Source organism: Panonychus citri, unplaced genomic scaffold, assembly GCF_014898815.1.
Source record: "Panonychus citri isolate SS breed McGregor unplaced genomic scaffold, ASM1489881v1 Contig00072, whole genome shotgun sequence".
NCBI lineage: Eukaryota > Metazoa > Arthropoda > Arachnida > Trombidiformes > Tetranychidae > Panonychus > Panonychus citri.
The window spans coordinates 600272-616221 of record NW_026515477.1 but is presented as its reverse complement, the minus strand read 5'-3'; the positions used below and the strand labels follow the sequence as shown (position 1 = coordinate 616221).

Below are 15950 nucleotides of genomic sequence, written 5' to 3'. Positions count from 1 at the left end.
ATCAATAACAATAAATTGTAAATTGTTATCATAATAATAATAACAATCAAAATAACTGTTAACTTAAATCATTTATTAACCTGATTAAATGTGATGAGAGAAAATTTTTAATCAAAATGATAATCAACTTTCATTGTAAATGATAAATTGTGTTTATTCATTCATTCATAATAATTAACCTTGATGATGATTATGATGATGTTGATGATGATTAAGAATTAAGATGATTATCTCTCTCTCTCTCTGTGTTCATCCAAAGTTAATTCAGTTCCAACAAAACAGAGTTAATTTAATTGCTTCACTTGTTTCTGGTTTGTGTCTCATTTACTCACCAAGATGTTAGTTAATCTACTAAATTTAACATTCACTTGTTTCCATTTCCTTGGACAATTTGTAACAATCAACCCAAACAATTAACTGTTAAACGTCATTATTATCATCACAATCAGCTGATGATACAAAACAATTTTAATTGTAACGATTAATGTGACCAGGAAGTAATTACAATCTTAATCATTAACTAATATCGTACAGTTTTAAATCAACTCGAAGCAAATACTTACAATTGATTTTAATTGTTCCCCAAATTTTAATAATCAATATACAACCAAATAAACAATTGAATTGGGATAATAATAAATAGTCAATTGTTTTTACATCATCAATTGTTGATATAACAATTTAATCTTGACTTGATTAGGTTAAGATATGATATTAATAATTGAATATGAAACCAGATAAAGATTCAAGAGATGATAATAATAAAAGCAGAACTCATTTAATCCCAAATTCAGTCAAGAAACCAGAGTAAAGATATAGAGTTACATTGAAAAGTTGATTATTGTTCAGTTACCATGATAATAATCATGATGATGGGAAACATATTACATGGTGAATTTAGGAAAACATTCAAACAATTCTCAAGTGTCTGGTAAGGTGAAGAAAGAGGAAGATAAAAAATAACAATATCTTAATACCCACTGAGGAAAATGATATAATATCAAATCTTCATTTATTTCCCATTCAATATTCATTGAAGATTTTACTTTTATCTCAAAAGATATTAATATAAATACATTTAGCTTGATAAGTCTGTAATATCGTTGATTGTTGTCTGGTAATTTAAACCATGATTTAGATTGTTGCTAGTAATTAATAGTAGAATTGAGTTTTGTCTTTAATTACTAAACCATTTTCATGTTCAACTTTCAACTTTTGTAACAATTTCAACGAAATGAACTTGTTCAAGTCTTAGAACCAATTTAATGAAAATACTAGATGATATTCTTATCCCATAGGAAAACATGATGATGATAAGATGAATGATAATTTGATGTTCATGGTGAAAGATTTAAGAATTGTTTGTTTTGTTTTCTCTACAAAGGAAACATCGAGTAAGTGTTTCAATGATTATCATTGGAAATTAACACATTAAGGATAGAAAATGAGTGCTACAATTAACTCAACAAATTCGATGAGTGGGTGGAAGAAAAAAGTTCTAATATCAATATTTCGAATGCAATTTTTGTTATTATACTTGAAGGGAATTTAAGAGAAGAAAAAAAAATCAGACTTAAGTCTTTAGCTTTTCATTAAAGTCTTGGAATAGAAAAAAATAAAGTTTCCAAATCTCGAGTTCTAAGCCAAGAGAAAAACATTTCATGGAAATTTTTTCTTTCCCTGAATAGATGAAGACAGAAAAAAAACTCAACATGTTAATCAGATGATTTTATCTCATTCCTTTTGTGCTTCATTAGATTAACCATGAAATTCTGGTATCAACTTACCCATCAAATCCTTTGGTAAATTTTCAGCTAAATTATTCTGATTCAATGCTGGTTATTCAGTTTCTATTTTTTTTCCTAAACTTTTTCATGATAATCATGAATCTCCTTCATCCAGAACTTTCACTCATCATGATATCCATTAGCATTGGAAAAGGAGTAATATAAATAAATGATATCATGATGATACTTCCCAGTTGATTGTTACTCTTAATGATGATAGTTAATGATTTTAACTTTTTTAATTTTTCAAATGTTTAATATTATTTATTGATTAACTGATCATCAGTTTAATTGGAAACAATCATCTCCTTTTTAATGACTTTTTTTTACCTGAAAAGTTGTATTGATGGTGATACAAGGTGATAGAGATCAGATTTTACTATTAAGTAATTCAATTGATTTAGAAATAAATTTAATTATTATCAATGAAAGTGAAACGATGATGATTATGGATCAGCAGAGATAAACAGTAATTATGATTATCTTATCAATTGTCAAAGTGAGTTAATGTTGATTAAGTTAATCATGACAGTTAATCTCAATCAATGAGCCGTTGGGAGTTTAATTTATCAGGGAATCAGTTGATTGCTGTTAATGATTAAATGATGGGGACAATTACTGTTAACAGATCATTTGAAATTAAAGACTTGTGATTAACCTCATTGTTGTCAAGTTAATTGTACTCGAAACTGGACAATTTAATTTAGCCATTCATTCAACTATTCAAACAACAATTAATCAGACTCATTAACCTTAACCATTAATCGTCATCGTTAATCATGATTGTTAAGGTAAATTAATTTCAACCAGAAAGTGAAAAGGACAACAATTAACAATCAATTTGTTCAAATTGTTTCGTCTCATTTGGTCCAATAACATTGATTACTTGATTGTCCACCAGTTTGAGAGTAATTAAAATTGATGAATTAACGAAATTGATCAAAAAAAATAAAATAAATCTTTTAATTAACCAATTAAACAATTACAAGATAAAAATTAATTGCTACAATTTATCATATTTTTTATGTTTCATAATTGATTGATTGATAAATGATATAAAATAATATATATTTTAAATTGATTTGATTATAAATCACAACAAATTGTAACAAAAAAAAACAAAATTAAAAATCAATTAGTAGAGAGCTGGTTGATTACATTATTGTAATTAAACAAAAAAAAAGCAATTAGTTAATCAACTGTCAATCAATAATCAATCAAATCTATTTCTTAATTATGAATGTCTACGAACTCAAATTATCACAACTTCAATTTAAAGTGTTAATTGTCATCTTAATGATTATGTAATTTGATTAAAATCAAATTAGTAGAAAATGATTAATAGAAAAAAAATCAATTTAAAAAATTATCAATCGATTGGTTTTGAAGGAATTAAAATTATTAGTTTACAGGGTTACAATTAACTATCGTTCGTTGGCTTTGATTCATTTTTGATTAACATTGGCGTTGATTGTTAGACTTAATTGTTATCACTTATCATCTGTAAATAAATTGTCAATATTTGATATCAACTTGAAAAACATTGTGACTTTGAAATCCATTGATTGTGATGATGATGATAAAAAAAAACAGTTAACTTTTTCTTTACGATTAGTTGATTGTTGATTTGATTGTTGTTCCTTTTAATAGTTCAATCAATTGACACTTAGAATAAATCATTTGATTGTTTACTGTTAATCACCAATAGATTGAATTGGTTTTTCTCAATCCAAATGTCCAAGGAGCATTTGATTCTCGGTGGTGATCATGATGATGACGATGTTGATGATTACATTGATTAGTTGATTCCATTGAGGAATTAACTTCATCCTCAATTCTGTGACTTTGTTGATCAATTTTTGGGATAAGAAAGTAAAATAGACAAAAAAAAGTAAGTTAGTAAAAAAATTAGTTAATTGTGAAGGCAAAACAAAAACTAAAATCTTAATTGTTGCAATCAAAGTTAAATTTGTGAGAGTAATTAGTAAAATTAATGATTAAAAAGTTACGAGTAAATGAGAGACAAAATAACAAAACTTTACATTACATTATTATAGTTATAATTAAGCCAATCAGCTGATAATTAACATTATTATTGTGTTATTAGGATCAATCAATCAATCAGTGTTTTTAAATTAAAATTGTTTATCAGGTAAAATTAAAATCACAGGTAAGAGTCCAATTAGTAAGCAAAAGTTATTAGTTTGACCTACATTAACTGTATAGTGAAATAATGTCATATTAGTCAAGATAAATGTGATAATCTTGTGGGTTAATCAAAAATAAATATGAAAATGACCAATGGTCAGTCAAGTGATTACCTTTCTGTTGGAGTTGACGAGGTTGTGGATGAGTTAGATGAGATGTAACCATAATTAGAATCATCTTTACGATTAAGTAATTGCCTCTTCCATTCGGGTATAGCACTTATCCTTTTCGCTTCATGGTCATTCAGAAATTCTTGTTCAGCTTCTTTACGAGCTTTTTCAGCGCTTTTCTTGGCTAACATGAGCCTTTTCCATTGAGGAATTGGTACACCACTATTATCATGGGTGGCGACTTTATCTAGAAACTTTTCCACCGTATATTCAGTAGCTAGTTCAGCGATTTTATCTTTTACCTGAAAGGAGCAGGATAAAAGCAAAAAAGTTCAGACCAAGTAGCTGAAAGTTATCATGAACTTTTCAACGATAATAATAACAACAACAACAACAAAGTTCTATAAGCCAATATTGTAAATAGAATTGATTTATTGTAAATAGTTACGGTGATTACCATGATCAATTCATCTTCTGGGTAAAATTCATTTTCAATTTCATGTTTCAAACAAAATTCTGTCTACACTCAATTCTCAAGATGTAGATTCATTTTTCTTTCAACATAAATGATTTACCTTTTAAAAGCAAATCTACTTTATACTGATCATCCTTTTAACCTTTGGAAAAATTTACCTTATCAAATAATCAACATGATCATGAGAAGAGAAGGAAAAAATTTCATTCATCATCAGAATAACGATAAAAGTAATACTCATATATTTCCAATGGAGAAATAATCAAGTTCAATCAATGGGAAATATTTCTCTTTGAAATCAATGTTGAATAGATTGACAAAGATATTTCAATGGAAAGTCAAGTTTCAATTGTTTATCGGTAAGAAATCATCATGTTTACCATGAAAACGATGTTAATAATGAGACGATAATGATGAAGAAAACAACAAGTTAAATCATGTTACATGTGATTAAATCAAATGTCATCAAGAACATGATAATTTGATAGACATTTGCAATTCTCACATTTCACTTTTTTCTGTTCTCTCAATTCCTGAAACTTTGAGACTGAAACATTGATCCCAATTATGAGAGAATAATAAAAAGAAGATAATAATAATTTGTCATCATCCTCATCCTCTCTCTCTCTCCCAAACCCATCTTACGGACCAACAAACACTGAAAATGATGCTGAGAGTCATCATCATGATGATATCACACCTTAAATATGATCACCATTACGTGAGTGTTAACTTTATTATCAAATCAACACCAATCAGATGATATTTCATGTTGTTATTTTTATCATCATAACCTTTTTTTCTGGATCAATATGATTATCATTTTCATGATCACTGATAATACACATGAATCAGAATTAAATTAAATTGAAACACAACAAGAAGGAAAAAAAATTGAACCAAATTAATAGAAATAAAAAACTTTTCTCTTACTTCATCTCGACTTTTTTCCTGTTCTTTTTTCTTCTTGATTCCATCCAAATCTTTGGACATTTTCAGTTCGGCGATAACATCATTCTTATGTAATAATACTGTTGTTCGTTCTGTTATTTATATATATAAATTGAGAGAGAAAAAGAGTAGAAAAAAAGAAGATTAAAATTAATAAAATAATTCCATGTACAATAATGATAAATGATTAAAAGAATAAGAAAATTGGATTAAAAAAAAGACCGAGACTCGATTTTTGCTTTCAAAGATCAACAATTCCAACAGGTTAGAGACCCACAGGTAAACCGGATCAACAATTGATAAATTGTCAACTTTAATCATCAACAAAATGATAATCTGATTGTTAACCATTATCATGAAAATTCAATGGTGATTATATTATTTTATTCAATTCAATTTATGTAAACACTACAATTGAGAGAGAGAGAGTAAAACTTTTCCTTTCCTAGTTGAAGTAATTAGTTAATTGTAGTGATAAATATTGCAAAATCTACAACAATTAAGAGTTAATTACGAAACTAATTGGTCAATTAAAGATGTTGAAACAATTGTTTTTCTTTCTAATTCTGTTTCTATTGAATCGATAACATATCGATAGGCTTCAATTGAAACTAATTCGAGGATTGATAATTAGTTGAAATTAAAATTCTACAAGTAAAAATATAATAAAATATTCAATTCTTTTAATATTAATCTCACTTTCAAATAATTTTCTTCTTCTTAATCATCATTTTTAATTTGTATCATTATCTTATCATCATGTTAATTATTTTCATCCATTTTCTTTGTCACCATCATAATCTTACCGTCCCTTTCATGATACACTCACAATCAGTTTGCACTTGAAACACGAACTAATTTTAATTATCATTCAACTGCAACGATAATGATAAAATAAAACAACTCACACACACACATACAAATATATAAACAATATAATAAATAATAATAGTTAATAAATGATAATAATAAAAGGTAATAATAACTAACCGTTTGAAGGTTTAACTGTTTTCCTCAGGTGGATTCTCTTGAGTTCATCCTGAGTAACGGTAAAGTTACAGTTACCATTCAAGTTTGATGATGATGAAGATGAGGACTGATTAGTTATTGGTGTTAACTCAACAATTGATTTGCTGTTAGATTGTGAACATTCATTGAATGAAGTTCCCTTTCCACCTTCAACTGGTCCAGGAGATGCAATTCCAACATACCCATTGCCTAAGTTACATGTAGATCCAGTTAAACCGTTTCGGTTAATCAGATTGGATTTAGAGTTTAATCCATTGCCGTTTGTTAATCCAGAGCCGTTTAGAGTTGAGTTAATGTTATTACTTGAACTACTGGAGCAACTTGATTCTGATCGCATTGAACTTGACCATCCTGATTTATTTGAGTGGCAAGTTTCATATAAATGTTCAGAGGTTGCTGATGATGAGGGACGAAGTGGATGATGATGGGTAAGATGATGAAGATTGTGGTGTGAGATGTGATGATGATGATGATGATGGTGTAGATTATGAGTTGAAGCTGATGATGCTGAAGAATGTGAGTCATCTTTGATTGCTTCATATTCATTGGATGATGAGCAAGATGATGAATTTAGATGAGGTTGATAGAGATGAGTTTCTGATGAGCTTCTTTTGATTCGTCTTTTCTCAAAGAATATCATCTCCTTACAACCTCCACCACCGCCACCGATTCCTGGTCCAGAGCCTGAATTTGCATATCTTGGCCCAGCAGATATTGTTTTACCTGCGACACGTTTCAAATATTCAGAGGGTTTAATGTTAGTATCTGAATCTGGTGGTGAATTAAATTGTGGTGGGATAAATGCTAATTGTTTGGCTCCGAGTGTTTTCATTTTACGATTTTTATCTGCACCATTGGAGGTTGTTGAATTGGCTCCAGGCTCTTCGTACTCGGATGAAGAGGAGGAAGAAGATGAAGTTAACGGTAATTTTGAGGATTCTTTAGACATCAACAAGTTGGCCGGGGGTGGTGGTGGTGGAGGTGGAGGCAACTGATGACTTTGGATACTAGGGGTTGTCTGAGTTTGCTGGTTAACGGTTGGTGTTGATGTCAAGGTGGGTCCGTTTGTAGTTGTGGTCAGTTGGTTGATTGTTGATGATGATGAGGCTCGATTAAGTGTTGCCGGTGGTGATGAACATGTTGTTGTTGTAGTAGTAGTTGTTGTTGTGTTTGTCGATTCGTGGACATCTAGTTTTGCGATCAAATTTTTAACCTCTTTGTGACGGTCATTTGGTGCCACTTTGAGTGGACGCGAGTCGATTGAATAGATTTTATCTTTAATATAAATTTCTGAACATACACTTGAATTGAGTCGGTTAATTGTTCCAATATTACTATTATTTAAATGATTAGAATTGTTATTATTATTGTTGTTATTGTTATTCGACGATTCATCTTCCATCTTCTTGTTGGTCGAATCAACAATTGGTTCTAATTCATCAACTTCTTGATAGATTCTTTTCTCTAGATCATCAAATTCTGAGTAAATACATTTATCACTATTGGTTGATGAAGATGAAGATGAGGATGATTCAGTTACTCCACTGGACATTGATGATGTCAATTCGGATGCTGGTGGACTTGAGGATGAATCACTTTTAATATGATCATGATCATAATCAGGCAGAGGATCAGATGATTCCGATAAACTTGTTCCTTCATCTGAATTGGTATAAACTTCAGCTTTAACTGTTAATTCAATTATAAGACATGAGAAGAGAAAAAGAAATTAGTTAATTGTAGACTGTTGATCTTTAATTGAGACAGAAAAAAATGAACGGAAATCAAGTATTAAACAACAATTAACGATAATTAATCTTGACTATATCATTAATCATTTGATCTGCTTTTGATTCACAATTTATTCATTTGTATTAATCAAATAATTAAAGGTTAGTGTCACTAATTTAATTATGAGTTAATTTTTTTTTCTCTCAATTCTTTAATTTAATTGCTCGATTCTATTTATAATATTAATTTAAACATTTAACGGTTTACCAATTGCTTATTGTTAATCAAAAATGAATTGTAATTAACGATAATCTTAATGATGACAATTAAGTCAACCTTATTAACATTGTTCACAATTGATTCGTCTCATTTTTTTTTGTATTGATATTCATTAGAGCCAATTATTAACCAATAATTAAGTTAATCACATTCAATTGTATTGAATTTAATCATCAGTTGAGTGTTATAATTAATTTTTAACAATCAATGGTTTTCATGATCAAATTGCATGTTAATTGGACAAAAAAGACTCTGAGATAAAGTTGATTATGTTTATATAGACATTTGACTGTTTAATTTAGTTGACAATTAACTGATTTGCATGGTTAAGATTATCGATCATCATTGGAACGGTCAATTGATCTTACCTAATTTGATTGAATGATTATCGGGTTTACGGTGTTTCTCATAGACTTTGGATGGACCTTTGGGCCGATTCTTGCGAAATAATTTCTTGACCCGGTCATTTGAGGTGACACACGAGGGATCATGGAGGAAAAATGGCTCAGAACATGATGTTGATGGTGGTAGAAGGGAATCTTCATCAGCAACCGATTCTTTCCCAGAATCTGAAGCTTTACTACTGTTTCCTGCTGAATTTAATCTGTGAGCTGGTTGATGGTGATTATGATTATGATGATGATGGTGGTGTGGATGGTGATGCGGATGATGGTGATGGTGAAGATGATGGTGATGAGGTGATGTTACGGTTGTTGGAGTTGAATTTGTTGTGGTGGCTGTTGAATGTTTCCGAGGGAAAACAAGGTTATCTGTTGACTTATTAACATTCTCATTGGCACTAGAACCATTTCCACATCCTGTAACTCCAACGTCTCCCGAACGAAGGTAAAAGTTATCACCATTAGGACCATGATGATGTCCAGGTAAATGAGTATTCCAATAATCAAGTGAGTCAATACAACCACAGGCATTTCTATTAACATGATTAGATGAAAAAAAAAAAACAATTAAAACTAAATCAACTAACTAATCTCGAGACAGGTCAAGCAAATATTAGATTATAATAACAATGGACTAATAAAAAACTGCGATTTTTTGATAAAAAAAAAGACTTAAATAAATTTAATTCTCATTCTAATTAGTGTAAAGTGAATTACTGGATAATAATAATTGTTTATTAGCTAAATCACTGATTACTACTGGGAACTAATTGTTATCATGTTAATTATTAAAAACAAAGCAAGATTTTAATCTTGATTGTATTTAAAAAAAATATATTTATATTGAACTTCAACAAAATCATTGAAGGTTAATAATGTTAATCCAGTTATAATTATAAACCAAAGTTCAGATTGAGTAATTAATTAGCGAGATAAAAATCATTGAATAATATAACATTGAAAAGCAAACAAAATAATAATATTAATAATTTGAGTTTAATTGTTGTTTACAAAACAAACTCATAGTAATTAACAAATTGTCATAACAGTTATAATAATGAAAATAATAATGATAACGGTAAATTATTTAAATGACCAAGTACAATGGTCAAAACAAATGACCTTGACAAAGATAAAAGGTAATAGTTGTAAAATCAATGTTCATCAATGATACCTGAGGTTCATTGTTTAAATGATAATCACTAGGTAATTAACTATTGCAAAGTTAACCACATCAACGGTCAATCATAACAATAGCATCAACAATTAACAATATCAATCTAATAATCAAGTAAAAAACTACAAAACCATTAAGCCAACAAACAAACAAACAAAAACAGTAACAGTTGAGATAATTGTAAGTTAATAGCATTAAAAGTAAGACAAAAAAAGGTAAATATAATGAGAATAGCAAACTGACAGGTAAAACTATTACAGGTAAGAAAGATAAACGATAAAAAATTAGAAAAGGTAAAAAAAATATGATAACTTGTTTCCTGGTTTATATACAAGCAAATGGATTGGAAAAACAAGGAAATTTGAGATAATTTGATTTGCGAAAGTGGTTATTGAAAAATCATTGGTAAAAAGAGATGATGGAGATAATGATGAGGGAAGAAGATGATGACAAGTTAAAGGGTTTGAAAAAGCAAGAGATGTGAAGCAATCATCATCATCATCATCATCATGGTAAGAAAAAAAAATGAAATTCAATAGATAATAAGAATTGAGTGTTGAAGAAAAAAAAAGAAAGATAATAATATTATGATTATCGTTACGATATCATTAAGTTTTCAGACTAAGGTAACGATAGGGTGACTAATGAAGCCTCAAGAAACAGTTAAGCTGATATTTGTTATGTGCCAATATTATAATACCAGTAACAGTGTTGTACTGTGAAAATTATGTACAGTGCTGTGTAAAAAAAAACACTGTAACAAGCACTTGAAAGAGGAAAAGGTAGAAAAAGGTGAAAAAAGAAGCAAAAAATTACGCTAAATGAATTGAGAAACCGCTGAGCGTGAAGATGAAGATGCTAAAGGAGGAAGAGATAAATATTAAGGGGTAAAAGGTAATTTACTGTTGATATAATCATACGGATCATGATAATTGTAATTATTACTGTTTGGAGAGAGAGAGAGAGAGAGAGAGAGAGAGTCACAATTGAGATTAATAAGGTTAAGGTTGATAAGTTAGAGGTTATATTTGATTATGAGGATGAATGGGATGAGGATAATCAATGAATTCTGAAGCACAAAAATATGATATATTGGGATTTTCAATAGAAATTCAGATCAGTTTGATAGGAATAATAATAATAGTTCTGATTATGTTGATCAGAATAATCGAAATATTTTTTCATCTATCGACCATGGAAATCATTGAATCACTGATACACTATTTTTTTTGAGAGAAAACTTATACATATTACATGTATATGAATTCTGATCATGATTATGCCCTTAGGTTATTTTATTATATTAGAATTACGATAAACTAATATTTGAATTGATGATGAAAAAAAAACTTTGAATCTTCTGATTAAGTTGAATTGATTATTTTACGGATTGATAATCATTGGATCAATTTGATTGTCAGGTAAAGTGAAATGTTACCTTATTATTATTACTGTTATCAAATGGATTGACATTAATACTTAAAATCATATGCATATGAACGTGACAGTGATTAGCAATTGAATCAAATTGGAATGGTTAATGTATATATTAAGAACGATTTAGATTTAAATTGTGATCATCGTATCATTAGGAAAAAGACTCAATAGATTCACATGATTGGTTTCACGTTAAATCAATTTAAGATACAACAATGGGCTTGATGGTAAAAGAGAACATGTCAATAAATAACAATTAACGATAATAATTAGAAATTCTAATTGATATAATTAAGTAAAGATGATAAATGATACAAGTGAATAGTAAATGTAAAAAGCATGTACATCAGATCATCTGATCGGAAGAGATGGAAATTTATATTCCTCTCTCTCTCTCTCTCTCTTTTCTGTCTATTAAATGGTCAGAAATTGAGCTAATCAATCAGAAATTTGGTCGACAATTAGAATATGAGATTAACTGTGAATTACCTTAATTCGGGACAAGATTCAACGAGCAATTTAACACAAACGGGACAACCTTTGGCAGCGGCATAATGAAGGGCGAGAGCGCCAATGTTTGTTTCGTCAACGGCGGGCATTTTGGCTTCTTTCAATAGCCAACAGAACATTATTTGAACCCAAAGGTGAAACAACAATTAAAACTAAACAAGACAAACAATTAACGATGATTAGTCCGGCAAGAAGAAGAAGAAAACAATCAACAGTTATGAACAAACACACAATCCAAATCAATGGAACAATTAACTGGAATTAAGAAGATGAAAGAAAAATGTTATTCAACAATTAAAGAGAATGAGAGAGATAGAGAAAAACAATCGCCTTCACTATGGAAACTTTGATTTTCTATTTAAATTTATGTTGATTGTGTTGATTTAATTTCTCCGATTGCTGTTGGTTAGTTGATTGTTAACATTTTCTCTCTTTAATTTGATGAGAACGATGATGATCAAGATTTACAGTTATAATCTTTGGGTAACATTAGAAATAAACATTGGAAACTAGATTGACAAACAAATTGAAAAAGTTTGAGATTAAAAGGAAAACAAAAGATTAACAAAAAGGTAAATGGATTAGTGTTTATCTTTTAATAAACTGTGTTGATTTAACTCGCTACCTTTAAGGTGAGTTGATCAGCAACTGAAACTTGTCAAAAGGAACCAGTGAAAAGAGAGACAAGTTAACATTATCTTTGAGAACTGAGAAAAGGTTGGGATGAAAACAACGACATCAAGAATAACAATCAAAGTGAGTAACCAAATCAACAGAAATAATAATAAACGATAAAAGAGTTGGATAGATTAATGGATTGGCAATGAACTCATCTGGATAAAGAAAGAGATAAAACCAAGAAAAGGTAAGAGAGAGAGAGAGAGAGAGAGAGAAAGAAAGAAAGAAAGAGAGATAAAGACAAAAAAAGAAAGAAGAAGATGAAAAAGTAAGACAAAATGGGGAAGTTACTTTTCAGTTATTACCATTATCAGAATTATTATTATTACATTTTTCCATTCATTTACAGGTAGAAGGTAAGTCGTTAAACTCAGTTAGCATGAAAAATTTTCTTCTACTCTGAGAAAACCTTCCCTTTTTTGCCTCTTTCTTTTCTCTTTCTTCTCTTTCTTTTAATCCAAATCTCGTTCTTCCCACTCTCTTAGAATCCAGTCTCTCTCTCTCTCTTCTTCATGTATCATCCTCATTCCCTTTCTCTTTCTCTCTTCTTTCTCTCATCATCTTTTCATCTCTTTCATCAACGTAAACTTTAACTTACGAACTCAATACAAATCAATTTGTGGATTCGTTGATGCGTCTTTTTTTTTGTTCACTAATCTTTGAATACCTTTTCTCTTAATCACAATTAATTGGCAACTTGATCTTTATCACACCTTTTTCCCTCTCTCTTTCATCTAAACTTTCATCATAATCATCATCTTAATCCATCATCATCATCATCATCATTGATATTCAGGTAATAAACACCATCAACAATAACAGTAATCGTATCAACTATTTACACACATTAACCTGCATTGAGTTTCATCAGGCCCTAAATCAAATTATTGATAAAATCAATTGATTCTCAATGAATCAAATTAACTGATCATCATCATTGATAAGATTAATCGTTTTCTTTCAATAATCAACTAATTACAAGACAGAAAAACAAATCCATCTACTCATTTAACAATCAATTGATCAACTAAACTTATTATTATCAAGATCAACTTAAAAAAAGGCCAATTGATTAGCTAAAAATTAACGTTCACGACAATTAAATTTACCAACACGTTCAGTGATCAATATGAGAAAAGTAAACAATATTTAATAATTAATATTCAACTAATTGTTATGACACTAATTTAGATCCGACGAGAAGTTAATTCAATTTTCTTATTATCCAGTTCTATTAATTGGATAGTTTATAATTAATTAACAATTTTTGTTTCTCATCGCGAGAAAAAATCATTTTAAAAAAAATAATCACACTAATTGTGACAATTAATAAGAAGAAAGAGAAAAAAAAGTTTAACAACTCAGGCGAATGAGAAAATTTCATGATACCTGAACTCAGAATATCAGTTGGTTAGCATTTTCTCCTGAAAAAAAGCTCAGATTTCTCAGAATATGTAAATTAGTTTATTTTTTGTTCGAAAACAAAAAAAAAGTTCAATATTAAATTCTAACAATAAGTTAGTATCTCTATCGTTGCAACGATTTACAGATTCGATTGAATTTTCCATGAAAATAACTACGATTTATTTGATGAATCGATGATGATGAATGTTTGGAATCAGAATATTCAACATTATCTATTATTCATGTGGAATTTTTTTCTCAACTTTCTCATTGAATTGGATAGAAAAAAAAGTTTTCTCAATACATTTCATGTAATAGAAATGAATTGTATATTCTCATGGTAATAATTTCAATATCTAAACTTATTCTGTTCTGATTAAGAATCTAATTCCTTGTCAGGTTAATTTGCCAATTTACTTTTGAAACAATTAACTTAATTTCAGTTTGATTGTCTATGTGATAATTTAACCTTAAATTGTTATCATCAACATTATCTTGTCTGATCCAATAAGCTCATTTTTCACATCAGAATTACCCTGAACATGATTAACTAATCATAATTATCTTTCAGTTTCATTAACTTTGAAACAATATATATTTAGTTTCATGATTATGATTAGATTATGTTGATCTGGTTTATGAGGGGACGACAAAATTGTTCATCATCATCATGATTATTATTATGATTAACTTAATTGTGATTAAAATTGTTAAAAGATTAACTCATGAGGAAGATTAAACAATGAGCAAATTAAACAATGTTGATGCTATTACAAAGATAATCAAGAATAACAATCAAATCACAGAATCTAATTGATAATTAATTGATTAACAATAATCAAGGTTAGGATTTACCTTGTTAATCACGCCATAAGTTAATCAAATTAGTTTATTGTTCAATAAATAAACTATAACGATAATGATTAGTCAGGTAATTAACTAATTTTTTTCTCACTTCATCTTCTTAATTAATAATTTGACAATGAAAATTAACAGATTATGATCATTATATAGTAGTTAACTAATCGTATTAGTTCAGGTCTTAATTGTTGATGATTATGGGTGAGGTTGATAAACAATAATAACAATCAATCAATTTATTGATTTGTGATGAGAATTAACAATTTATCAACTATTAACTGAATTAATAACAATAAGCTGATTGTTGGTGTTGAATACACATAAAAATGATAATAAAAAAACAATCACAGGTTAGGCTTTTAATGTTAGTAAATCTTATTGATTATATTTGATTAACTTTAATTTACCTTGATTAAAATTAACCATCTTATGATATTATTAATACAACAATTAGACAAAATCACAATCAAGGTTGATACTTTGATTGTTGTATTGAAATAGTTTTCATTGACTAAGATTTAACTGTAATCCTTAATTGTTATAATATGTATGGGGTAGTCTAAATTGTTAATAATCAATCTACAATTAATTATCAAGAAAATTTAAAGTTGGTGAAAGTTACCATTGATTATATGATTTAAATAATCCAGGTCAACTATTGTTAATCACAGGAAGTTGATTAACAATAATTCAATGTTAAATTAATTACGGTTGGAAAAGTTTAGCTCAATTGTTGATAATATTAATATAAATCATCAATGTTTATGATAACAATCAAGTTGATCATGTTGTTGACTATTGTATCATGAATCTCATTGGATTCCCTGTGGCTATAAGATTGAATATAAAATAATTCAAGATTATCAAGTTGATTGTTGATGGTTAATATACTGAAATGATAATTTATCAACA

At 28.6% G+C, this 15950-nt stretch overlaps 1 protein-coding gene across 2 annotated transcripts; it reads right to left on the bottom strand.

Moving 5' to 3' along the window:
* Positions 1–2726: 2726 nt before the first annotated feature.
* On the bottom strand, positions 2727–12837 carry LOC128386487 (probable serine/threonine-protein kinase DDB_G0282963). 2 transcript variants are annotated; one of them, XM_053345524.1, is made up of 7 exons: positions 12075–12837; positions 8939–9504; positions 6522–8249; positions 5514–5623; positions 4109–4407; positions 3835–4005; positions 3491–3630 (listed from the first exon to the last, which is right to left on the bottom strand). In XM_053345524.1, the coding sequence occupies exons 1-6, from the start codon at positions 12212–12214 to the stop codon at positions 4002–4004; spliced, it is 2847 nt and encodes a 948-aa protein (XP_053201499.1). In that variant the 5' UTR covers positions 12215–12837; the 3' UTR covers positions 3491–3630; positions 3835–4001. The 2 variants fall into 2 exon arrangements, with proteins under 2 accessions (XP_053201498.1, XP_053201499.1); XM_053345523.1 differs by lacking the exon at positions 3835–4005 and having other exon boundaries at positions 2727–3630; positions 12075–12836.
* Positions 12838–15950: the final 3113 nt, after the last annotated feature.